This window comes from Larimichthys crocea, chromosome XVIII, assembly GCF_000972845.2.
Source record: "Larimichthys crocea isolate SSNF chromosome XVIII, L_crocea_2.0, whole genome shotgun sequence".
NCBI classification, from domain to species: Eukaryota; Metazoa; Chordata; class Actinopteri; family Sciaenidae; genus Larimichthys; species Larimichthys crocea.
The window spans coordinates 21,176,856-21,201,637 of NC_040028.1; the positions used below are offsets into that span (position 1 = coordinate 21,176,856).

At 46.1% G+C, this 24,782-nt stretch overlaps 4 protein-coding genes across 10 annotated transcripts in view; 1 reads left to right on the forward strand and 3 right to left on the reverse strand.

Annotated features, from left to right (window-relative positions):
- Nucleotides 1-139: 139 nt before the first annotated feature.
- On the reverse strand, nucleotides 140-6,758 carry ndufv3 (NADH:ubiquinone oxidoreductase subunit V3). The gene is made up of 5 exons (XM_027291175.1): nucleotides 6,754-6,758; nucleotides 5,756-5,822; nucleotides 4,332-4,443; nucleotides 2,432-4,063; nucleotides 140-403 (listed from the first exon to the last, which is right to left on the reverse strand). Exons 1-5 carry the CDS (start codon nucleotides 6,756-6,758, stop codon nucleotides 243-245), a joined length of 1,977 nt encoding a protein of 658 aa, XP_027146976.1. The 3' UTR covers nucleotides 140-242.
- Nucleotides 6,759-7,892: 1,134 nt separating this feature from the next.
- On the reverse strand, nucleotides 7,893-14,970 carry LOC104934945 (calphotin). 7 transcript variants are annotated; one of them, XM_027290703.1, is made up of 9 exons: nucleotides 14,558-14,970; nucleotides 14,242-14,314; nucleotides 13,120-13,216; nucleotides 10,668-10,948; nucleotides 10,560-10,595; nucleotides 10,022-10,502; nucleotides 8,625-8,688; nucleotides 8,252-8,376; nucleotides 7,893-8,143 (listed from the first exon to the last, which is right to left on the reverse strand). In XM_027290703.1, exons 2-9 carry the CDS (start codon nucleotides 14,284-14,286, stop codon nucleotides 8,112-8,114), a joined length of 1,161 nt encoding a protein of 386 aa, XP_027146504.1. In that variant the 5' UTR covers nucleotides 14,287-14,314; nucleotides 14,558-14,970; the 3' UTR covers nucleotides 7,893-8,111. The 7 variants fall into 7 exon arrangements, with proteins under 7 accessions (XP_027146504.1, XP_027146505.1, XP_027146502.1 ...); XM_027290704.1 differs by having other exon boundaries at nucleotides 10,022-10,363; nucleotides 10,454-10,502; nucleotides 10,560-10,948; nucleotides 14,558-14,969; XM_027290701.1 differs by having other exon boundaries at nucleotides 10,022-10,595.
- A 709-nt stretch (nucleotides 14,971-15,679) lies between these two features.
- wdr4 (WD repeat domain 4) lies at nucleotides 15,680-20,724 on the forward strand. The gene is made up of 11 exons (XM_027290705.1): nucleotides 15,680-15,851; nucleotides 17,125-17,190; nucleotides 17,264-17,410; nucleotides 17,490-17,646; nucleotides 17,741-17,853; nucleotides 18,121-18,181; nucleotides 18,282-18,362; nucleotides 18,662-18,726; nucleotides 19,117-19,303; nucleotides 20,228-20,297; nucleotides 20,460-20,724. The coding sequence occupies exons 1-11, from the start codon at nucleotides 15,772-15,774 to the stop codon at nucleotides 20,627-20,629; spliced, it is 1,197 nt and encodes a 398-aa protein (XP_027146506.1). The 5' UTR covers nucleotides 15,680-15,771; the 3' UTR covers nucleotides 20,630-20,724.
- Nucleotides 20,725-22,195: 1,471 nt separating this feature from the next.
- pde9aa (phosphodiesterase 9aa) overlaps nucleotides 22,196-24,782 on the reverse strand; it is a 37,245-nt gene continuing 34,658 nt past the window's right edge. Inside the window, 6 exon segments of the mRNA XM_027290708.1 lie at nucleotides 22,196-22,547; nucleotides 22,637-22,701; nucleotides 22,818-22,913; nucleotides 24,094-24,222; nucleotides 24,305-24,409; nucleotides 24,496-24,609. Of these exon segments, the coding sequence (XP_027146509.1) occupies nucleotides 22,651-22,701; nucleotides 22,818-22,913; nucleotides 24,094-24,222; nucleotides 24,305-24,409; nucleotides 24,496-24,609 (495 nt within the window). The 3' untranslated portion in view covers nucleotides 22,196-22,547; nucleotides 22,637-22,650.

Genomic DNA, 24,782 nt, shown 5'->3' on the forward strand with positions numbered 1-24,782 from the left:
TAATCATTAAAATAGAAACCACATGCACACTCAGCTCTATTCAAATGACCCCCCTAAGGCAGGGAAGCAGCACAAAAGCAGCGTTTGATCTCCCCTTTATATGCATTTTTATAAGAAGAATCAAAGCAGGTACAAACAGTTCTCATATCTGGACTTTAATAACGTTTAACAGCAGAGATTCATGCAGACATGACAGGTGTAGGAAGGGTGGAGGGGGGCGACCACGCCATCGTAAAGCTCTTTTAGGGTTTGATCGAGGACGGCTGAGGGAGACGAAACTTGGACATCTCCACTTCCATGTCTGCGAAGGTGAAGGTGTTGTAGCCGTGGTGCTGGTAGTTTTTATAAGTGCTGTTATCAAACGGCTCCTCGGGCTCTGGAGGTGGTGCCGCCGGTGCAGCCTCTGCAGGAACAACACAGAAAGAAGTACTTTAGAGAGCTGACCTGCACCTTCCTGCTGCTCGAGCAATAAAACAGAAAGAGGTTAGAGCCAAAAGCAAAAAAACAAACAAACAGGACTCGATCTAAAACATTCCTGATGAAACCAGAAAACTAAATGTGGCTGATTTTTTTTGAGGGGAAAGCACATTAACATATTCACACATGCTGACAAAGGTGGTTTATGGTGGGGGGCATTTCCTACAGCGGCAAGACGCGTTACCCCCAACAGAGTGTGGAGACACGCTGGTGTGAAAAGCCCGGAGGATGGAGGTGTTTGAAGGTGGAGATACACCGGGCGTGAAATGAGCAGCGTGCCGGAAACTTTCAAATTTACTCTGAGGTCTAAAATCTGAGTCCGAGCATGCTGCGACGGGAGGTTACGAACAACATGAGGCAACAAGAGAAGTCAATCTGAAACATCCAAAAATCACAGAGAGGAACATTAAAGACACATTCACAGTTTTTATTATGAAACCCCAAAAACAGAAAGAAAGACACGCTGAGGACGGGCTCGTTTCCAGGAAGCAGAATCACTGAAAGTTCAGGAGGAGACGCCGCGGCCTGAGGAGCTAACACAGCTAGGGCTAATGCTAAGCTAAGGCTAATTTAAGCTAAATTTTAAATTCAGGCTAACTGTAAGCTAAGGCTAATTTAAGATAAGGCTAACATTAGGTATAAAGATAAGCTAAGTTAAGGCTAACTATAAGCTAAGCTAATTTAAGCTGAAGCTAATGTTAACCTTAGCTTACATTAAAGGTAAGCTAAGGTTAATTTACAATAAAGCTAAAATTAAGGCTAATTTAAGATAAGGCTCAATTTTAAGTTAAGGCTAACTGTAAGCTAAAGCTAATGTAAGCTTAGGCTAACATTAAGGATAAAGGTAAGCTAAGGCTAATTTAAACTTCAAAATAAAGTGTAAACTGTAAACTAAAGCTAAGCTAAGGTTAAATTTAAGGCTAGCACTAATTTAAAGCTAGGTAAACTAAGCTAACGTTAAGGCTATTGGTGTGCTAGCTAGGACAGACTAAAGAATGGTTAATGCTAACTATAGCTAATGCTAAGCTAAGGCTAATTTAGCTGAGTTGAAGCTGGTCTCTCCTTCAGCTGGTGGGCGTGACCAAGGAGGCCGCGAGGAAGCAGAATTAACCAGTTTGGGCAGAAAAAAAGTGACATCATCGGCTAAACACCAATCAGATTTCATATTCTGCTTCCTGAAACACGTCAGCTGACTCCAAACACTCCCGGCGTCGGATCGTCCGGCTGCTGTCGGGACAGGAGGCTTCACATGTGCACTCTAACATTACCGTTAGCAATAGCATTACCTGGCACACTGAAACCAAACCTGGAACATTGACTCAGAAAACCTGTATTTCATACAGAAAGACACAATATGAATGAGCGAAATGTGAAAAAAAGTAAATATTCCGGGAGTGAAGATGGATTTGGCGACAGCAAGAGGTGAGCAGGGAGAGTTAGCAGTTAGCAGTTAGCAGCTACAATCATGCTTTGATGGCACGGCGCCACAGCCGCGTGGGCGGGTCAAAGATAAACAAACTTTGATTTACAGGATGCAAGCAAGAGGTGATAAGACATCTAACATTAAAGATAAAGATAAGCTAATTTAAGATTAAGTTAAGCCACTAAGCTTTAGCTAATTTGAGCTAATGTTAATTTAAGATAAAGCTAGTTTAAATGTGGCTAACTGTAAGCTAAGCTAATTTAAGGTAAGATGTTAGATGCCTTAAGTGAAAAAAAGCCCTGCAAGCACCAACCTCATGCAAAACCACCCGGGTCAAAGGTTAGAGGTCACAGCGATGGAGTTAAAAGTTAAAACAAGAATCCAGAGACCTGCTCGACACCTGAACTCTTTACAGGATGTTATAGAAAGAGAGAAAGGTGTGGTCATCTGTGGAGGCCTCAAACACCCACAAACAAGAAAAGGGACAGGTAGGTGGAGGTGGGGAGGGGTATAGGGTGGTGTAGTGTGTACCCTCAGATGCTTCAACTGGAGCCTCCGCCTGCAGCTCCTCCCCGGCAGCCTCAGCTATGACCGGAGCAGGATCCACCAGCTCCTCGGCGCTCTCCACCGCTGCAGCCTCTACAGCCGCTTCAGGTGCAGCCTCTACAGCCGCTTCAGGTGCAGCCTCTACAGCCGCTTCAGGTGCAGCCCCTACAGCCTCTACAGCCTCTACAGCCGCTTCAGCTGGGGCGGCTTCAGCTTCTACTACAGGCTCAGCGGCAACTTCTACAGGGGCTTCAGTAGCTTCAACAGGGGCAGCTTCGGCTTCTACTGCAGGCTCTGCAGCAGCTTCTACAAGTGTAGCTTCAGGAGCTTCTATGGAGGCGGCTTCAGCCTCTACAGGCTCTGCTGCGGCTTCCGCAGGTGCAGCTTCGCTAGCTTCTACAGGGACATCTTCGGTAGCTTCTGCAGGTGCAGCCTCTGTGGTCTCTATAGGAGCGTCAAGAGCTTTTTCTGAAGTTGTGGCTTCTTTGGCGGCAGCAGGAGATGCAACGTCTTCTATTATTTCTGGAGCGGGATCCACGACAGCTTCAGCCGAATCTTCTGGGCTGCTCGCCACGCCCTCCGGAGTGTCTTCAGTGGCAGTGCAGATCTCAGGAGCGGAGTCTACCAACTCCTCAGAGCTAACGCTGGGTGCCTCCTGCACGGCCTCGGCAGCAGAGGCGAGGGTAGCTTCAGGTTCTGGCTCCTTCTTGGCTTCATGTGCGCCTTCTGATGCGACCTCCTGGATGACTTCTTTCACCTCTGGTGCCGGGGTCTTCACTTCTGGTTTCTCGTCCTCAGAGTCAGAGTCCGAGTCAGAGTCCGAGTCCGAGTCACTGGACGAGGAGGAGGACGATCCATCAGCTGCTGGTTCACCGGGCTCGGAGGCTGCGGCAGCTGGAACTGCATCGTCTGAGGTGGAGGCTGCAACTAGAGTGTCGTCTGGTGTCGAGGTTTTACTGCTTGCATTAGCCGCTGGTGGAACTTCCTCTGTTACAGGTAGAGCTGCATCAGCTACAGGTGGAGCTGCATCAGCTACAGGTGAAGCTGCATCAGCTACAGGTGGAGCTGCATCAACTACAGGTGGAGCGGCATCAGCTACAGGTAGAGCTGCATCAGCTACAGGTGGAGCGGCATCAGCTACTGGTAGAGCTGCATCAACTACAGGTAGAGCTGCATCAACTACAGGTGGAGCGGCATCAACTACAGGTAGAGCTGCATCAACTACAGGTGGAGCGGCATCAGCTACAGGTGGAGCTGGGTCTGCAACAACTGGAACAACATCTGGAGCCGGAGCCGCTGGTGGAACTTCCTCTGTTACAGGTAGAGCTGCATCAACTACAGGTAAAGCGGCATCAGCTACAGGTGGAGCGGCATCAGCTACAGGTGGAGCTGGGTCTGCAACAACTGGAACAACATCTGGAGCCGGAGCCTCGGCTTCAGCCGCTTCAAAGGCAGTAGCGTCGGGCACTGTAGCTGCTGCAGCAGCCACGACTGTTTCTGCAGAGGCTGCAGCGGGTTCGGTAACCGCCGGTTCTGTTGGACCTAACGACTCTGAAAGTTTAACTGGGAAGGCAACTGCGGTCTTGTAGGCTAGCAAGGCGGCTCTGTCCTCTGCTGCTGAGGAAAATGGCACACGGGACAGAGAGCGGTTAAACAATCACAAACAAAGAGCGACGTGAAGATCCATCAAACTTTATCTGGACTCCATTAACCTTAAAAAAAAAAAACTAGTCAAGTTAAACTTAAAACTTTGAACTATACAACACAAACAGCAACACTTATTGACTGGAAACACGTAAAGGCACTGAAAGGAAAGTTACACGTTAACTTTTAACCGGACAGAATCGGGTCAGACATCAGAGGCACCAGCTGTAAACATCCTTACTCTTGCTCGCAGCCTTCGTCTTCTTGGCCGGCTTCGCGGGCGCGTCGGCCTGAGTGCAGAACAAAGCGGCCGAGCGACTCCCCAGGACGCCGCAGCTCTCCGACCGCAGACACTGCACAGGAACACACACACGTCGTCTTTAAAAATATCTGTACATTAATGACATACATTTCTTCAATGTTCACCTGTCAACTGTATAAACACATTCACGAACTTTGCCGTGGGAACTTTTACATGTTCCCACGGCAACCATCTTCGAAATGTGGCAGTTATATTTACATATATTAAATCAGTGTATGTCAGTTACAGTCACTGTAAACTCTGATATCCTGCTCTCATATGAACGTAGCGGCTCGGCCTCAATTCTCTCTCTCTTGCTTTCCCTCCATTTTTTCCAGTGTTTCTGTTTAACGAGTGACCGTGTTAATCGGTGAACGTTACAGCTGAATGTGTCTGTGGTTGTCGTGGTTACGACACGTCCTGAACGCCTTCCTTCTCATTAACGTCACAATATTTAAAATATATATTGACAGTATATATACCGCCAAAGTTTACAATGGGTGTGTATTGGTAGAACGTTCCAGAGCTAGAGTGGGTGACATCATCGCGGAGAGTGAGTGGAGAGGGAGAGAAACATTTGTCAAAAAATACATTTGTAAACGGCTCTCGTGGCCACAAATGTCACTCTTCAGAAATAATTTCTACATAGAAACGTAGGAAAATTCGTGGGCTACGCAGTGATATCACTGCTGAAGCTGTCAGACTTATCGTTTTGGCGGGAGACGCACTGATGCTCCAGGATCACCCACCGACAGCCCCATCTACTCCCATGTAAACTGGAGAGGAGAAATTTCCCAAAGGAGCACGGGGCACCTGTTCTTTCTCTCTCTCCCCAGGTCACATTTTTTAACTTCACACACTGAAATTCAGCATTCACATGGTCGACAAGATGAGGATGCTCACGGTCATTTGGGCTTTTTGATACCACCTACCGTTTGGCATTAGTGTCCACTAGTTGGAGGGGCTTCATTTAGAGATTTTCTGTGTCTCTCAGCAGTCACTCACACACAGACAGAGCACAGCTGCAGTTAATTGCTCTGACCTGCAGCTGCCCTGGTTGCTCGGCAACCTCAAGCTGCCTTTGACTGACTTTAAGTCTCTGTGTCAGTAATAATGTCTGTCAGGTGAAACACAGAATTATTATTTTACTGTTGTGTCAGGCGCGTGAGCTCAGTCAGCTGTGCTCAGGTGTGTGTGTGTGTGTGTGTGTGTGTGTGTGTGTCCTTCTGCTCGGCCTGTGTGTGTTTGTTGACCGTTCACCGGGTCCAGGCGGCCTCAAACAGACCCGCTGATCTCCGCGGTGATGTTCGGTATTTAATCAGAACAGGTATGAAACGTCTGTGACGTCATCCAGGTGAACTTACCTTGAGGGAAGAAAGACGCCCTAACCGCAGCAGGGGGTCGCCATTTTTTGTCCCCCACAGTGTTGTGCTCCGGGTGGAAACAGTGATGTAGACACAGAGTTCCGCCGTGATGAAAATATATCTTATATATATATATATATATATATATATATATATATATATATATATATTTATATATATTATTATATATCACACACACACAAAACTAATTCACATAATTAATTAATATGCAAGTAAAATATTCTGTAGTTTGTCAAAAAAATAAAACACATGTTCAAACTCGGGAAGAAAAAACGTTCAAAAGTATAAACTAATACTAATATGTTTATTTCTGAACGTTCTGTCAACGTTTCACAAACATATAGATGTTTGTAGGCACTTTATGGTGTTTCGGTCTAACGAGTGACCGTGTTAATCGGTGACCAGGTGGTTGTCGTGGTTACGACGTGTAGCTGTCCTCGTGCACGCCTTCTTTGTTTAGTTATTTTTATTTTTAAAATAGGTGTTTGTTTTAATCGTTTGACAGCTTCCTATTTACTATTCACGTCGTACCGTCACCAGTTAACACGGTCACTCATTAAACCGAAACACCTCTGACACTTTACTTCCTCGTGCTGAGCTGTATAGGCCTCACCTGTCGCAGGTGTACCTGGCGGCGGTTTAGCTCAGTGGTTACTTCTCACTCAAACGTGTCATCCAGCTCTCAGACCTCCGGGCCGGAGGGTTCGACCCCGGGCGCTGCCCGCTGCCTTTTCCCGCTCAGGGCAATAAATGTGATTAAATGTTGATCACTCCTATCAAGACAGTTACTTTGTTTTGTTTATTTTATATTATCTCTATATAGTTTTTCTATACTTTTAAGTAATTTGATGTTTAGATATGCAAATGAGGCGTTATCAATGAGTCAAATAAACAAAAATGTGGATTTTAAATGTTTCTAGCCTGAAATCTTAACAAGAGCCAAAATAAGATGAAGTGTGACTGTCTGTGTCTTTCACGTCATTTCTACAGTCCAGGTTACTAAAGTTTACAGACAGCGTGGAGTATCAAACGGCTCAAATAATGTTTAAAGTGAAAAATAACCTTTTACCAATAAATATACAGAAATGATTCATCATGCATGAGGGGAGTTTTAATTTAAGGAGAAAAACAAACTTTAATTTGGACAAAGAGGAAGGTTTCTGTGTTTCAGTTAGTGGGTGAGACCATGGAACAGGTTGGAGCTGAAGCAATGTCCGAACATGAAACTGTTTAAAATGAGGCACAAAGACACTATTTACTATTTTACTAAGTTCTATTGTCTCCTTTGTTTTGTTGGTTCATTGTTTCTCTTCGTGCATGTGTGTGTGTGTGTGTGTGTGTGTGTGTGTGTTTGTGTGTTGTATTAAGTGTATATGTAGATTTTATTTAGATTTTTTTGTTTTTTTTGTAATACAAAGTCAGGAATATATTTTATTTATCTGTAAGTATCAGGTATATCTAAACAAGTTGCAAGGAAGACTGGTACTGTCATTCATTTACAGAGTTTATAAGTTATTCTTCTTCTCACTCCTTTTCGTATATGTATTTCTATGTCTAACGTTTTGCTTTACTTTATTTTTGTTTGCATATTCGAAATAAACACTTCAATCAATCAATCAGGTGATGCAGGTGTGTTTAGAGCGCCACCTATTGGCACGTTAAAGGTCTCAGTGTTGATTTAGACAGACAGGAAAGTGGCGGGAACTGAACCTGATTATACAGCAGTTAGTCAGGACGGAGTGATTCGATTCGAGTCGAGAGAGAATGACGGCGTAACAAAGATGAACACGTTTACTGCCGTCACACTCGCGGTCGTGCTGTTACACTGAATATCAGCACAGGTGTGATTTACTTCCTAACAGTGCCGATATTCAGTGTAACAACGCGATCGCGAGTGTGATCGTTCTTATACAACAGGCTCATTGTTTAACAGTCAGACGCTTTAAACTGAGTTTTTAAAGTTATAAAGGTTCAGTACAGAGTGAAAACAGTCGTGTATTTAATGATATTCCACCATCTTCAAATGAAAATACTGACTATGTTATAAACCGAGACGACGTAATCAGAGAACGTCAGCTGGGCATCGATCATGACTAGAAACTGATTCAACAAAAAGAGACGACAAATATGAACTTTATTGTTTCCCACATATTCAGCTCGATCTACACAAAGCTTAATATTTCACAGCTCTAAGTTCACAGACTCGATTCTCACACATGAAGCTGGAGGCAAAGAAAGGCTCGCTGTAAAAGTCTGACGCTGAAGCAGACTGTCGGAGGAAAAGATGGAGAACAGGAAGAAGGCGACAGTAGAAAAGTTGTAAAGTGCTGAGGTTTCACTTCGGGGAGACTTCGTCAAACTTCGGCTCTGAAAACAACAAAACAAAGATTATTAAAAAAGACACTTGCTAATATTAAAGATATATCACACTGGAGGTCGTTATCCTGAATATTAAACCCGATCATCTCCACTCACCTGTGAATTTGAACTCTGGGAAAGATGTGAGGTCTCCACCACCGTAGAGTCTCTGAAGCTTTGAGATCTCCTCTGCTAAGGCCTTCTCATACTCTGAACCTGCGTCCACCAGCCCTCCTGTAACCCTACGGCAGGACGAAGATCAACCATCAGCAGGTTATTGATTGATAGTTTTGTCAGAACAAACAAAGCAAATATGGAATTTACAGGTTTCAGGACTTTACACCGTCCTAAAGCAGCAAACACTGGAAACAGTCCCCAACAAATGCACCAACTCCTCTGCCTCGTTCCACAGGACCTACCGTAAGTTCAGGTCCAGACTAAAGTTTAACTGTGTGTTAACTCTCCCTTTTAATCCTGAAGTGAGACTTACTGGCTTTTCGTGGAGTACGTGCGTATGGAGTCCAAGAAGAGCTTCTGAATCGGGTCCATCGGAGCTGAGATTAGAAAGAATAAATTAATTTCTCTTCTCTGAAATGAACTCATTAACCAGGATCATGCGTCATCTGTCCATTAGGCTCCAACAAATATATAAAATAAACATAACTCTCATGCACAAACAGCACCTGGGAGTGGCGGCTGTCCACCACCGGCTACAGATCAGGTCGGACAGGAAAGAACGTGAGAAAGGTTAAAAAGGTTGCTGTGAGCGGTCATGCTAGACTTTACAGATCTGCTGTAAGATCGCAGGTTTAACGGTCAAGTCCAAAGAAACTTCAACTCGCAGCAACCAGGGGTGCAATGTCACGAAGGAAAGAAGGGAAGGAAAGTTTAAACTTAGACTTTGTCTGTTAACAGCAATCAGATTTTACCATGCACAAGACTCTGAGGTAAGTGTGAGGGAGGAAGGGAGGAAGGAGAGAAGTTTGAGGTAGAAAACAAAACCATGATGAACTTTAAGTTCTCCTTCACCAGGAAACAAACCTTTAACGTTATCTTTAACAGTACAAACCAAGAAGAACAGTTCATAAACATAACATGGGAGACGGGCAGTGCTCAGTTATTTTCTACCACGTTGGAACATCTTAAGGACAAAGTGTGAATCTTTAAAACCAAAGAAAACATCTAAGGAAGTATGAAAAGGTTTGAAGAACAGTTTAGAGCGACACAGATGCAGAGAAGAAAGTCTAGAAAACAAAAGAAATGATGCAGTTTCAGGCGGACGTCAGTAAGAAGTGAACAGGGCCGGCCACTGGCGTAAACAGTCTACTTTGTACAGCGTTAAAGGTCCAGTGTAACTTTTAGGGTGGTCTATTGGCAGAAAGTGAATAAAACATATCTAAAAGGAAGCTTTGTGGCTGTAACCGTAGCTTCTCTGCAACGCTACTTCTACGTACTTGGAAGGCAGGAGACTGTTGAGTTGCTGCTGACTTTCTTAAACAAACTTTCTGTCTTTAACCAACTATCTCACGTCTTTGTTTTGTTTGTTGCCTGCACTCGAGGGCCGGCCCTGGAAGTGAAGAATGAAATGCGTGCAGTTAAGACAAGCGTGACGTGGAAGAAAAGATGGCTGAAGTAGCACAAACACGTTAGTCACATGAAGAAGAGGAGAGAGAGTTTGAGGGTGATGGACTAAAAATCAGCCAGTCTACAAAGTCTAGAACAAAAGAAACAAATGTGTGTTTGTGATGTCGAGTATCGTTACAGTTTATCTTTACACTCATCACAAACTGTGTTCAATGGTGATGAAATGACAGCTGGTAGACTGCAGGTCCACAGAGGAGAAAGAAGGATTGTGGGGGAGGGGGTGGTAGAGGTTGTGGTGTGTACCCTCAGTCGGTTCAACTGGTTCAGTTGGCGCCTGCAGCTCCTCTCCTGCAGCTTCAGCTACGACCGGAGCGGGATCCACCAGCTCCTCGGCGCTCTCGACGGGGGCAGAAACATCGACTACAGGCTCTGGGGCTGCTTCTACTGGGGCTTCAGCTGGTGCCTCTTCTACAACTGGTGCAGCTTCTGCAGCCGCCTCAACAACAGGTTCTGCTGAAGCAGCCTCAGCAACTGGGACAGTGGCCTCGGCTATAGATGCTGCAGCTTTAGCGACAACTTCAACCACAGGAGCAGCTTCGCCAACCACTTCGGCAACGGCTTCAACCACAGGTGCGGCTTCGGCAATCACTTCGGCGACGGCTTCAATTACAGGTGCAGCTTCTGCAACAGCTTCAACTGCAGGTGTGGCTTCAACCGGAGGTACCTCTTCGGCAACAGCCTCAACAACAGGTGCGGCTTCGGCAACAGCCTCAACAACAGGTGCGGCTTCGGCAACGGCTTCAACTGCAGGTGTGGCTTCAACTGGAGATACCTCTTCTGCAGCGGCCTCAACCACAGGTGCGGCTTCGGCAACGGCCTCAACAACCGGTGCAGCGGCTTCAACCACAGGTGAGGCTTCGGCAACGGCCTCAACAATAGGTGCAGTGGCCTCAACAACCGGTGCGGCTTCGGCAACGGCTTCGGCAACGGCCTCAACAACCGGCGCGGCTTCGGCAACGGCCTCAACAACCGGTGCGGCTTCAGCAGCCGGAGTGGCTTCTACCACCGGGGCGGCAGCTTCTACCACGGCCTCGGGTGCAGCGCTTGGTTTAGCGGCAGCCTCTGCTGCAGCAGCAGCTGCTAGAGGTGAGACTTCTTTCTTGGGAAGGTCATACGTTTTGTGCTGGACAAGTTTCTCTAAATCGAAGTACGTTTTAGGCTGGTCTTTGTCTAGGACGGAGGAGGGTAAGCAGACAAAACGCATTATTTGTTTGCTTTAAAAAAAAAAAAAAACATTGTGTAAATGGTTGAATGACTAGAAACTGCAACATTTTACAGAGAAAACCCCAAAATACCCTGGAACACGTACAGGTTTACAGGGAAGTACAAGGCCTATGAGTTAGCCAGAGGGTTGCAGCAAATTATCAAAAACAAACAACTGTAACCTGGAACATAGCAGCTTTATACTGAAATAAGCATGATCATTAAAATGAACTGCAGCTGACCCTGTGGAGGGAAAATCAAAAGTGAAGATGAAGAACTGTGGTGCAAACATCACGTCGTACCCGGAGCAGCTGGTTCTGGTATCAACAGGTTAAAAAGGTTTTTTATTGACACAACTGCTCTGAGCCTGCAGCCATGACCGACAGCTGCTGCTGCCATGTTGTGTTTTTAGCATGACACCGTGGGATGTGGGAACCAACGAGGACACAGTGTGACGAGGACACAGTGTGACGAGGACACAGTGTGACGAGGACATGTTAGTACTACTCACATAGGTCACAACGTCACAAAAATGAGGCCTTACCTGACTCAACGTGCTAGCCAGCCCCTGATACAAGGTGTGTTCATCTCTAACGTCCTGACAAGCCTCCCAACCCCTTCAGATGATCTGCCTGGTCTTCAATCAACCCAAAAGCTCACGTTACCTGAGCTCCTCAGTCGACCTGTAGCAGCCACGTTAAAGTCAGATCTCTAACACTGACTACAAAGCAGTCTCCGGTTCTTGGACGTCCTCATACAGACAGATGTTACCTCCTCCTGGCTCAGGACAATCCAAACTTTTCTGTCTGTTGTCCCCGTTGGTGGAACGTCCTACCAGTTCCTACAGATCAGGGGCGTCCCTCTCTACCTTCACCAACCTCCTGAAGACCTCCAGCTCTTCAGAGAGGACCTCCTCTACAACACTACCAACAGCTGGACATGACACATCTGTCCTCTACAGCTGGACCTTGATTCTCCGTGAGTAGAACTTATTGCTGCACCAACACGTCCTTGTTGAACTGTACCTTGATTGTTTCCCATTTGGATAAAAGCCCAAATGCAAATATAGGTTTATCAGCCATGGCTTCAACCGCAGGTTCAGGTTCCGGGACCGTTTATTTCCTCCCCCACCTTGTCGTCTGTGAGCTGCTGTAATGTGAATTTCGGGCATGGATCAATAAAGTATTTTATCTTTAGCTCGTCCTGATTGTCGACAAAGGAGACGTTACATACACTCTGAAGATTACAGCAAAGACTCGTCAGCGGCGTCGGAAACACGACCCTGAACGTCAAATTCAGAATGTTGGAATCATGTTTGTCCTCTGAGCAGATCGATGACATTTGGACCACAGTTCCTCCACATACAGTCTGAATTTCTGTCACATCATGAACTACTTCCCAAAACATGCTACACTTACAAATACTTTGGTATTTTCAGTTTATTTCTTTTGTTTGCGTCAGAATAACAGAGTTTGGGACTGATCCAGATCTTTCTGATCCAGTTACACAGTTCGATCAGATCTCTGATTGGTTCCTTCTTCCCCAAACACTGTTCTGAGATCTCTGAGCTCTGTGGGATTTAGATCTGGACCTCTGGCCACTTCAGAACTCTCCAGCTCTTTGTGGTTCAGGAGGTAAAGCGGGTCGTCCATTTATTAGATGATCGTTAGTTCGATCCCCCGTTCCTCTAGTCTGAATGTTGAAGTGTCCTTGGGCAAGATACTGAAGGCTGCACCATCAGTGTGTGAATGGTTAGCTCCCAAAACTGACGAGCAGTTTGGAGATAATGACATCCGTGCAAGTACAGTCCGTTTACCATCGTTGGTGATTTTTGAAGTATTCTTTGGGTCGCTGACCTCTGACAGAGCTCAAGCTTTCTGACACTGGTCCCTACATTGAACAGCAAAACATCAGTGGAGCTCCAGCATGTTTGACTGCAGGGACCGAGAGTCCAGAGCTCCTGTGGAGAGATCTCAGAACAATGTTTGGACGAAGGAACCATCAAGTCTGAAACATCTGGGTCAGCTTCAGGCTCCAGATTTGACTTTTTGTGTTGTTGCATTTGTAAGCTGAACATTTTTCATCATGTGACTGTAAACAGCTGATTCAGGATCAGCGGCAGCGACTCTGGAACCTACCTGACGTCTTTTTGGACGACTTCTTCGAACCTCCTGATTTTGTGCTGAAGGCTGCAGGAGCTCGCCTCAGAGTGCTCCAGCTCTCAGCCTGCAGACACTGAGAGAGACAATGAGGCGTTATATACAGACAAACACACAAAGTCAAGTCACATGAACAGAAATGTGGATTCAACTTAATTTAAGGCGGACGGTCGATGCAAACTTGACATTTTTCTGGTCTTGAACTTGCACCGACTCGACGTTTCTGATTATTATGAATCATATTTCTGGTGATGAAGCTGAGTGTCAGTCTGGATCTGAACTGTCTGAACAGCCTTGTTGCTGCAGCAGGTCCATTAAAGCTCACTGTGAGGACCTCTGGTGGCGTTAAGCCGACCTCGCAGCAGGAGGCGTCACAGCGCCTGAAGACGCTGCAGTGGGTTTAAGAGCCACCACCTTAATCTGCTGATAAGCCAATCAGAGAGCAGCAGAGCCCCAGGTGGTTCTTTAAATGACAGGTGGACTTGATCTACTTCCTGTTTGGTCTCAGTGTCATATGAAACTATGAGACTGTCTAAAACCTGGACGTAGTCTCCATGACGTCCCCGCAGACTGTCTAAAACCTGGACGTAGTCTCCGTGTGTTGAGCTCTTATTGTTTAGGAATGTGCAGTTTTTTATGATAACATAAAGTTTGTGTAGACGTCTCAGTTGATTTCATTTGATTTCAGTTCGGACACTTTAGTTTCAGGTTCTTTTAATGTTTCAACATGTTCACACCAAAGATCAACAAACAGACTTTAACTCTCTCCTCTGTACTATCTAATCATGATCCTCTTCAGTGTAATGAAGCCTCAGTGACACAAACATGCCGTGCACATATGAATCTATCTTCATATGAAAATCAACAACTGCTCTGAAGCCTGTGAAGCTGGTTTGAGCCTGATCTGCTCCGAGGCCTGCACAGCCTGAAATAACTCTGTCCATCATTCAAATAAAGACATGTCATCACTTTAAATACTGAACATTACTCTGACTGGCTGCAGCCATGAAGACGACACAGCGTCCAAGAACCAGAACCAGAACCACGAGTCTCAATGCATGGATCAAAATAAAAGCTCTGTATGATGAAGTCAGACTTTACCTTGACACAGCCCAGCCGTCCTATCCTCAGCAGGGAAGCCGCCATGTTTCTGCACAGTGTGTGTGTGTCCCTGCTGTGCATCAAAACACACACACACACACACACACACACACACACACACACACACACACACACGAGAAGAAATCAAAACAATAAAACACAACGACGACAAAGTGACAAAAACACGCAGACACACGCGCACTGGAGCACCGTGCGTTAAAACAGGAGCTCAGGGTGAACACACACACACACACACACACACACACACACACACACACAGCTTTAAAGTGAATCAGACGCATTGCTGTGATGTTACCTGTGTGTACTTCAGGTGAGTTGTTCTGTGTTGCAGAGTGTCGAACAGCAGCAGCTCCGTGCAAACCTTTATGTAACACGTGAAGTGACCGTCCCCGCCCCTTTCCTCAGGACACACTGTCTCTGTCCACACTGTCTCTGTCCACTGTCTGTCTTTAATATCAACATGTAACATATGTTTATATCAGCTCTCTCTCATCTGCATCTTTTCATTTTTGATCTGATTTATCTTTATTTATTTTGTTTATCTTGTTTATTTTTTAATTTTCATCGTCTGTAATCAAACACAGTCACGTGCCTGACTCTGCTGTCAGTCTTTGTTGCATGTTTCTGGTTGTAAACTCGTTTTTCAGTCTTTAACCTTTGTTCATGTTCAGATCTTCCATGTTTCATCTTCTCTGTGGACATTCTGTACTTTCTCGAGGGGGGCGTGTCCTGTGTGTGATGTATGGAAGGCCAGCCAGGACAAAAATACACGACCTGACCGCCTCAGGACTCTTCATCAAACCAACACAGAGTTCATGTTCACGTGCTGACAGCGTGTCAACGAGGCTGGATACAGAAGATTTGACTAAATATTTGGAAAAACAACGTGAACTGTTTGTGCATGTTGTTGTTACTCGTAGTTATGACCAGCAGGGGGCGTATTGGAATAGTTCATCCTGATGATGTGCTAAAATAACGACAACATTCCAACATGTCAGATATTTTATTATTTTTCACCACTCGACCTCAAACATGTTAAATATCAGGAAACCCCACCAGGCTGACAGGTTTAACCCACTGTCCTGAGGTCTCAGTCTTGAGGTCTTTTGTCCAGTATGGACGTGTAAACAACATATCAACCTATTAACAACATTTAAACAACATTTAAATAACATTTAAACAACATATCAACCTAATAACAACATTTAAACAACCTATTAACCTATTAACAACATGTAAACAACATATCAACCTATTAACAACAAGTAAACAACATATCAACCTTTTAACAACATTTAAACAACGTGTTGTCGAAGTCGTGTTTTTGTCCTGGTTGGCCTTCCGTACTTGACCCGTCCATCGGCCAATAGGAGCTCGTCTAATGTGACGTCACGTGGTGTTTATTTTGATCCGGTTGGCCTTCCACAGTTCATGTGTGACGTCACTTGTACGCGACAGAAAAAGCCGCTCTCCGCGTGGTTCACGCACAGGTAACACGCACGCGGTAACATGGCGGTGTGCTTCAGTGGGTCCTGGTTCGTCTTCACGTGCGGCTCCAAACTGGGAGCAGCTGACACGGCACGGAACAGGTGTGACCGGGTTACGGTACAGTGAAGTGCGCATGCGCCGTGTCACTGAGTTAGCTCTGCTAGCTGCTAGCTCTGTCTGTCCTTCACATCTGTCCTCATGTCCTCTCCTTCACGTCTGTCCTCTCCTTCACATCTGTCCTCTCCTTCACATCTGTCCTCTCCTTCACATCTGTCCTCTCCTTCACATCTGTCCTCATGTCCTCTCCTTCACATCTGTCCTCTCCTTCACATCTGTCCTCATGTCCTCTCCTTCACATCTGTCCTCTCCTTCACATCTGTCCTCATGTCCTCTCCTTCACATCTGTCCTCTCCTTCACATCTGTCCTCATGTCCTCTCCTTCACATCTGTCCTCTCCTTCACATCTGTCCTCATGTCCTCTCCTTCACATCTGTCCTCTCCTTCACATCTGTCCTCATGTCCTCTCCTTCACATCTGTCCTCTCCTTCACATCTGTCCTCATGTCCTCTCCTTCACATCTGTCCTCTCCTTCACATCTGTCCTCATGTCCTCTCCTTCACATCTGTCCTCTCCTTCACATCTGTCCTCATGTCCTCTCCTTCACATCTGTCCTCTCCTTCACATCTGTCCTCTCCTTCACATCTGTCCTCTCCTTCACATCTGTCCTCATGTCCTCTCCTTCACATCTGTCCTCTCCTTCACATCTGTCCTCATGTCCTCTCCTTCACATCTGTCCTCTCCTTCACATCTGTCCTCATGTCCTCTCCTTCACATCTGTCCTCTCCTTCACATCTGTCCTCATCTCCTCTCCTTCACATCTGTCCTCTCCTTCACATCTGTCCTCATCTCCTCTCCTTCACGTCTGTCCTCATCTCCTCTCCTTCACGTCTGTCCTCATCTCCTCTCCTTCACGTCTGTCCTCATCTCCTCTCCTTCACGTCTGTCCTCATCTCCTCTCCTTCACGTCTGTCCTCATCTCCTCTCCTTCACGTCTGTCCTCATGTCCTCTCCTTCACGTCTGTCCTCATGTCCTCTCCTTCACGTCTGTCCTCATGTCCTCTCCTTCACGTCTGTCCTCATCTCCTCTCCTTCACGTCTGTCCTCATCTCCTCATGATGTTTTCCATCGTGGTTAGGAGTTCATTGTACCGTACGACGCGCTGTCTCTGGAGCGGCGTGCTTCCAAACCCGGCTGCTGTGTCCTGGTGTGATAGTTACCTGCCCCCAGCTGGACAGGTGTGTGCACTGCAGGTGTGTGCACTGCAGGTGTGTGCACTGCAGGTGTGTTCAAGTAACGCTCCGTGTTTTATTCCAGAGATCCGTTCGTGTTCGACTGCAGCACGGCGGAGAAGAAGCCGAGGAGCACGAAGGATGATAACAGGTAAACACACACAGGTAAAGTGAGCCGATGATGTCACGGAAACACGGAGCGTTAACGAGTCACCTGTCCGCAGTGATGGCGGCGCCTCAGAGGAAACAGGAAGTGACAGAATCCTCGCTTTCGCTGCGTCTCCGTCTGGAAAGCTGGTGGCTCTGACGGACGACAACAAGAGGCTGGTCCTGTTCGAGTGTGAGCCGGCGTGGAGGTGCATCAGCATCAGGTACGACCAACGGGCCAATCACAGGGCAGACAGGTGTGTGTGTGTGTGGATAACAGCTGTGTGTGTGTGTGTTGGACAGGTGTGTGGTGAGGAGGTGCACCTCTCTGCTGTTCAGCCGGGCCGAGGACGAGCTGCTGGTGGCGGACAAATCCGGAGACGTTTACTCGTTCTCGGTGGCGGAGCCGCAGGCGGAGGGCGAGCTGAAGATGGGTCACCTGTCCATGCTGCTGGCCGTGGTGAGGGACGCCAACGAGACGCGACCACGACCGCACGCCATCGGTCCACACGGGACGACCGACTCTGAAGGTGTCTCTCTGTGTTCTCCCTCAGACGATGTCACCTGACGACAGGTACGTGATCACGGCCGACCGCGACGAGAAGATCAGAGTGAGTCACCTGAGATCTCCGTACAACATCCAGTCCTTCTGCCTGGGACACCAGCAGTGAGTCCACCGTCCTCAGACTGTCCACCGTCCTCAGACTGTCCACCGTCCTCAGACTGTCCAACGTCCTCAGACTGTCCAACGTCCTCAGACCAGACTGTCAGTGTGTGTTCATGAGTGTGTGTGTGTGTTCATGAGTGTGTGTGTGTTCATGAGTGTGTGTGTGTTCATGAGTGAGTGTTCGTGTGTGTGTGTGTGTTCATGAGTGAGTGTTCGTGTGTGTGTGTTCGTGTGTGTGTGTTCATGAGTGTGTGTGTTTCCTCTCAGGTTTGTCAGCGCGCTGCTCGTCCCGTCCGGTCGTCCACGCTGGCTGCTGTCTGGATCAGGGGTACGTGTCCACGGAGGCAGAACCGGGTCAGCTGTTTCCTTTAAAAACTCTGACCTTTGACTGAACCGTGTGTGTGTGTGTGTGTGTGTGTGTGTGTCAGGACGGCACTGTGAAGCTGTGGGAGTACGAGTCGGGCCGTAAGCTGCAGAGCTGTGAGCTGGAGGAGTCCGACACACAGAAGGTGAATTTATTTCCACAGAATGAATCAGAGGTGTAGTGTACGTTATAATAACGACAGTGAAGAGTTAAACTGAGCCCACACTGATAAAATTGAACATAAATAATAAAAAAGTCTTTAAATGTCAGACCAGCGTCTCTGTCCTCTGAGTCTGACCTTCTCTATTCATAGAAACATCAGCTGCTCACTTTAACCCTTCACACACGGCAGCAGAGTTCGTCTGTCCGCTCATGGACTAAGACTGTCAGAAGATTCACGTAAGACCGCGAAGACGAATCTGACTGTCTCTGTTTGACTTCCAGAAACCCACCGTGTGCAGAATCATCAGCTCGCCAGACGCTCGTCACGTAGCCGTGCAGTGTGAAAGGTGAGAACCAGCAGAGACAAGACGTCACGGAGACTACGTCCAGTTTTAGACAGTCTGCGGGGACGTCACGGAGACTACGTCCAGGTTTAAGACAGTCTGCGGGGACGTCACGGAGACTACGTCCAGGTTTAAGACAGTCTGCGGGGACGTCACGGAGACTACGTCCAGGTTTTAGACAGTCTGCGGGGACGTCACGGAGACTACGTCCAGGTTTTAATCTGTGGACAGTGCTGCCCTCTGGTGGTCAGTCTCAGGTTCATCTGTTGCTGTTTTTAACCGTCACATGACGGTGACTCGTCTGTTGGCTGAAGATTATTTCTGTCGTGACCTTTGAATGTATTTTTGGACGGGTGGAGGTCATGAACCCAGATGTTTGCTGTGTGTCCTCAGAGTGTCCACGCTTCAGTTCTTCAGCGTGGACGAGGACAGCGAGGACAAGCTGCTTCCACACAGCAGGCTCGTGCTGCCACACTGTCCCCTGGACGTGACCTTTGACCCCGCGGGTCGGCTGTGGGCGCTGATGGACTGTGACGACGAGCCAATCAGAGTCTACTCACACAGACGAGACCGCTGGGAGGTACAACCATCAGCCAACCAAGAACTAACACTCACACAACCTTAGCATACTGAACAGTGACCTAGTGTTTCTGCAGCGTTCACAGAACGTTCCAAAACAAACATATCATCAGTTTGAAGTGAACTAAAGCTCCCTGCGCTGTCCCTTTAAGAAATATGACACCTTGTTAGCTCTCGTTAGCTCCTGTTAGCTCTCGTTAGCTCCTGTTAGCTCTCGTTAGCTCCTGTTAGCTCTCGTTAGCTCCTGTTAGCTCTCGTTAGCTCCTGTTAGCTCTCGTTAGCTCCTGTTAGCTCTCGTTAGCTCCTGTTAGCTCTCGTTAGCTCCTGTTAGCTCTCGTTAGCTCCTGTTAGCTCTCGTTAGCTCCTGTTAGCTCTCGTTAGCTCCTGTTAGCTCTCGTTAGCTCCTGTTAGCTCTCGTTAGCTCCTGTTAGCTCCTGTTAACTCTCGTTAGCTCCTGTTAACTCTTGTTAGCTCCTGTTACCTCTCGTTAGCTCCTGTTAACTCTCGTTAGCTCCTGTTAGCTCTCGTTAGCTGGATCTGCAGATTCAGTTGAAGGCTAAAGGGTACCAGGAGCTAATGGGAGCTAGCTAACAGAGCTAACGGTACCTGATGGGAGCCAACAGGAGCTACGTGATGAGAGCTAATGGAAGCTAACCTGAGCTAGCTGAGAAGTCATCGTTCTAGTCCAAAATCTGGGGGTCACGGGAGCTAATGGTGGCTAACGGGAGCTAGCTAATGGGAGCCAACGTTCTGTCAGCGTTGCAGGAACGCTCGGTAACCGTTCAGCATGCTGATGTGAGCGCTGGTTCATTCTCGTTCCTGAGTGTAAAGGTTGAACTCATTAAAAGCGCCCTGGCGACGCTGTCCTCTTGTGGTTGCCGTGGTAACCACTCAGCGAATGATGTGTGTTTGTTTTGTGTTCCAGCCCGACGCCGAGAGTCCAGAACTGAACCGGGTCTGTGAAACCTTCAGGCCTCACTGGGACACACTGGAAGGTGAGTCACACACACACACACACACACACACCTGCAGTGTCACATGACCTCACATGACCTCACATGCCGTCTCTTCAAGCATGTTGACGGAGGACGATAATCGCGTTACATAGTGTGAGAACAGAGCGCTAACCCTTTTGATGTCCCCTCACCTCACCTCAGCCTCGGCGAGGAGCAGCAGCCGCTTCGATCACCTGTACAAGGTGACGTACGACAACGTGGCGGCGTACCTGCAGAAGAAGCAGCAGAGGCTGGAGGAACAGCAGCTGAAGAGGACCAAGGCGCAGGAAGCTAACGGCAGCAAGAAGGCCAAGAAGTCCGAAACATCGTGAACGACGACGAACGAGTCGAGCGACACTTTGAGTTCAATGATTTTTATGTTTGATCAGATTTATGATTTTTATTAAATAAACTGTAAATAAACACGTTTCTGTTTCCTCCATCAAATCAACTGAAACTCATTCGTGGTCACGTGTACGGGACAGATATCTTTTATCTGAACCATTAAAACTACAGTTAGCTAGTTAGCTTGTATCGTGTAGCTGCTTCAGACTGATTAAGGACCGCCTCCTCAATTAGCATTAGCAACAAACAGAAATTACCGTAATTTTCGGACTCACACTTGAATATAAACCGCAGGTTTTCATGTTGTAACATAAGAAATTTACACAGAAAGACGGTACACGGAAGATTTTTTTAATTTAAGGCACTTTTTTTTTGCCGAGATAACGTGCAGTAGCTCTGTTTCCTTCTTTGACGGCCAGATCGATTGCCTTTAACTTAAAAGCTGCATCATGCGTTTTCCATGAGGACTAGTGTCTTCTTCGCCGCATAATCGTTGCCCACATGTCTGTCTCACTTTTACTGCTAGAGAGCGCCCCCCGGTGGCCAGTAAAAATCTATAAATTAGCCGCACCATTGTATAGGCCGCAGGGTTCAAAGCATGTGGAAAAAGTAGCGGCTTCAAAGTCAAAGCTAACGTTAAGTCAAAGCTAATGTTAGGTCAAAGCTAATGTTAGGTCAAAGCTAACGTTAAGTCAAAGCTAATGTTAGGTCAAAGCTAACGTTAACTCAAAGCTAATGTTACTGCAAAAAATGTGAAATATAAAATAAAATTTTAGCTGGCTAACGTTATTAAAAAAGTAGCTGCTTATAGTCCGAAAATTACGGTAATACATTTGAAAATATACAAAACAAAACAACATTACTTGGGCTAAAGTCCAACAAGTTCAAAGTCAAAGCTAACGTTACTACAAAAGATGTGAAATATATTGTTTTGTTGCGGTTTTAGCTGGCGTACAAATGGAGTCCGCTAACGTTAACAAGTAACTGTCTACAACACTGAGTCCAGACTGGACTGATTTCTATGTGAAGCACGAATCCTCTGTGAAATCCACTAGGTCACGTTAGCTTAAAAGTGGAGTAACATCAGTATATGCACCTGCTGTAACAGAGTCTTAAATCAAAGCTAACGTTAGGTCAAAGCTAACATTAAGTCAAAGCTAACATTAAGTCAAAGCTAACGTTAGGTCAAAGCTAACGTTAGGTCAAAGCTAACATTAAGTCAAAGCTAACGTTAACTCAAAGCTAACGTTAACTCAAAGCTAACATAAAGTCAAAGCTAACGTTAACTCAAAACTAACGTTAACTCAAAGCTAACGTTAAGTCAAAGCTAACATTAAGTCAAAGCTAACGTTAACTCAAAGCTAACGTTAACTCAAAGCTAACGTTAAGTCAAAGCTAACGTTAAGTCAAAGCTAACGTTAGGTCAAAGCTAACGTTAAGTCAAAGCTAACGTTACTGCAAAAATGTGAAATATAAAATAAAACTTTAGCTGGCTAACGTTAGCTTAGAAATGGAATCCGCTAACGTGAAGAAGTAGCGGTGCAGACGGGATGTTTTAGTAATTAAAGTAATCCTTTTATTTTTTTATAGGAAAGAACAAAGGTCACTAAAAATCTGTACAATCTGTAAAAAACAACACATATCACATTAAAAACAGGATGTATCTAAATGTTGCTGACTGAAGCAGTCTGTGCTGTACAAACGTCGACGTTCGGATCGTCCGTCTTTTCAGTCCATCAGTCGTTTGTAACGCCGTCTCAAACCGGACCGGAGATCCAGATCACACATCCCGCCGCTCCTCTGCTCCTGGACGGGCTGAGGCGAGGAGGTGAGCCCGTCACGGACCAACGTGTCTGACTTTAACTTACTTCACGTCACTTCACTCTCGTGTCTCTACGCTCACTGCTGCCGAGACAAACAGGAAACAGACAGACGGCGTTTAAAGACGTTTGGCGTGAAGGCGGCAAACGACAGGAAGTTCAGCTGCGTCGTACCTTTTCAAAACGTTTTACTTCTTCTTCCCTCCCATGGTCAAGTTCTCGCTTTTCTTCTTCTGCACCTGAACACAATGTTCATACAACATTTACACAACGTTTACACAGCGTTTACACAACGTTTACACGGCGTTTACGTGACAAACTCAACTCATCCACACACTCATAGAAATCCTCCAACCTCGTTCATGGCGTCATCGATCTGTTTGAGCTCCTCGTATCGGTCTCTCGACTCTCTGAGCGGCTGAACCATCGCCTCCTCGATCTGTGGGAACAGCTAACACACACACACACACACACACACAGTTTATATAACTGTAACTGTAACTCAAAGTTACTGAGCAGATTTCTGATACTTATGCGTCATCACATGAGCAACACACGCTAACGTTAGCTTGGAAGTGGAGTCAGCTAACGGTAACAAACGAGTCCAAAGTCAAAGCTAACGTTAAATTTAAATTTTATTTATATAGCGTCATATCATAACAAATCTATCCTGTGACACTTTAAACACAGAGCAGGTCTAGACCGTACTCTTTGAAATATTATTTACAGAGACCCAACGTTAAAGCTAACGTTAGAGCTAACGTTAAAGCTAACGTAACATTATTGCGTTGTGTTGGAAGAATGTTGGTTGCCCCTCGTTTAACCACTGGTTAAATAACTTAACATCAAGTTTGGCTCTTGAAAAATTTACCTGTATTGTTTAAAAGAGGCTTCTGAATTTTAAAACATTTGGAAGTTATTTCTGAAACTGTTGAGGAATGGAGATGTGGACGAGGCAGCGGGAGAATATGAAAATGAAAATATCTAATTTGTTGTTGTTGAACGTTGTGACCTAATATCAGTGCACAGTGATTTGTTGACAAATTAGTGCAGTTTAATTTTCAATTTCATTTATTTTTTTGCTATCTACATTTATTTAATTATTCATTTATTGTTGTCTTTTTCAGTGTTATTAATATTTTAATTATTATTTTCATTATGCCATATGTTTTAGGATGTTTTAACTGTTGGATGTTGTTGTATTAACATAAAAAAACAATAAATATATGTTTAAAAAAATATATATATTGTTAAAGCTAACGTTAAAGCTAACGTTAAAGCTAACGTTAAATATATTGCGACACTGTGGGTTTACTTCAGTCAGCTAATGTCAACAAATGACCAACACCGTGTACAAAGGAAAGCTAACGTTACAGAAACGACAAGAAATAAATATTGTGATATTTTGGTTTAAGCTGGCTAACGTTAGCCTGCTAACACAAACTAATTGCTACCCGGCTAACGCAGCAAAAACACTGTCATGGGTGGATAACGTTAGCTAGACTCTGTGGGCTGAAATCAACGTCAGAACAACAAGCTAGTTTAGAAGCGTCCACGTTTTTGACTTCACGTGACGTTGGAGATATTTTGAGCTTGGTACTTTGACCTTCATCGCCGTCCTTCACGCTCACCTTCATCACCGTCTCAAACATCGGGATGAGGACGAACTTGATGAAGCCGATCTGAGCCGTCGGCTTGGTGACCTTTTCTCTGTCCATGAACGGAGCCACAGGAAGTCCCTCGGACTTCTCGCGGTCGCTCTGAGAACCGCAGACATAATCAGTAACACAGATTGATAACATATGGATGATTTGATGTATGAACATGTCTCGGTGGACTCACCTGCATGAAGTACTCCTCCAGCAGGCAGTCCACCCACGGCTCGGCCACCTCCATGGGCCGCACCTCGTTGGAGATGTCGCAGCACTTGATGAGCACCATCTTCAGCTACAGAGACCACGAGATGTCACTCAACCCGACACAGCGCACCTTTAAGATTCATCTTTACAAACAGGAAGTGAAGGTGTTCTTACACAGGTGACGTGCTCCTCGTCGGTGTAGTCGAAACTGTCGACTTTCTGCTTGAAGGAGTCGAGGATCTCGCCGTGTCGAGCCATGTCCGTAGCCAGGATCAGCGTGATGGTTCCCTGAAGGTTAAAACAACTCATCAGCAACCACAGAGAACTTCTGCTGATGTAGTCTGAGCTAAAATAAGGCTAATACAGGAGCTAATGTTACTGTTAGCATAAGAGAAGCAGCAGACCCCCTGCTAATGGCTAACAGGAGCTAACAGAGGCTAACGGGAACTAGCTAATGGGAG

Bases quoted from the DNA above. Each gene is read 5' to 3' on its own strand.
- ndufv3 (XM_027291175.1), bottom strand. The intron at 4,444-5,755 runs GTAAGTTCACCT...GTTCCTGTGCAG, and splicing joins GGCGTCTTTCTTCCCTCAAG to TGTCTGCGGTCGGAGAGCTG. The intron at 4,064-4,331 runs GTAAGGATGTTT...CATTTTCCTCAG, and splicing joins GACGAAGGCTGCGAGCAAGA to CAGCAGAGGACAGAGCCGCC.
- LOC104934945 (XM_027290699.1), bottom strand. From the start codon at position 14,286: ATGGCGGCTTCCCTGCTGAGGATAGGACGGCTGGGCTGTGTCAAG. The intron at 13,217-14,241 runs GTAAAGTCTGAC...TGTCTCTCTCAG, and splicing joins GACGGCTGGGCTGTGTCAAG to TGTCTGCAGGCTGAGAGCTG. The intron at 8,689-10,021 runs GTACACACCACA...TTCTAATCTCAG, and splicing joins ACCAGTTGAACCGACTGAGG to CTCCGATGGACCCGATTCAG.
- wdr4 (XM_027290705.1), top strand. From the start codon at position 15,772: ATGGCGGTGTGCTTCAGTGGGTCCTGGTTCGTCTTCACGTGCGGCTCC. The intron at 17,647-17,740 runs GTGAGGGACGCC...GTTCTCCCTCAG, and splicing joins TGTCCATGCTGCTGGCCGTG to ACGATGTCACCTGACGACAG. The intron at 17,854-18,120 runs GTGAGTCCACCG...GTTTCCTCTCAG, and splicing joins TTCTGCCTGGGACACCAGCA to GTTTGTCAGCGCGCTGCTCG.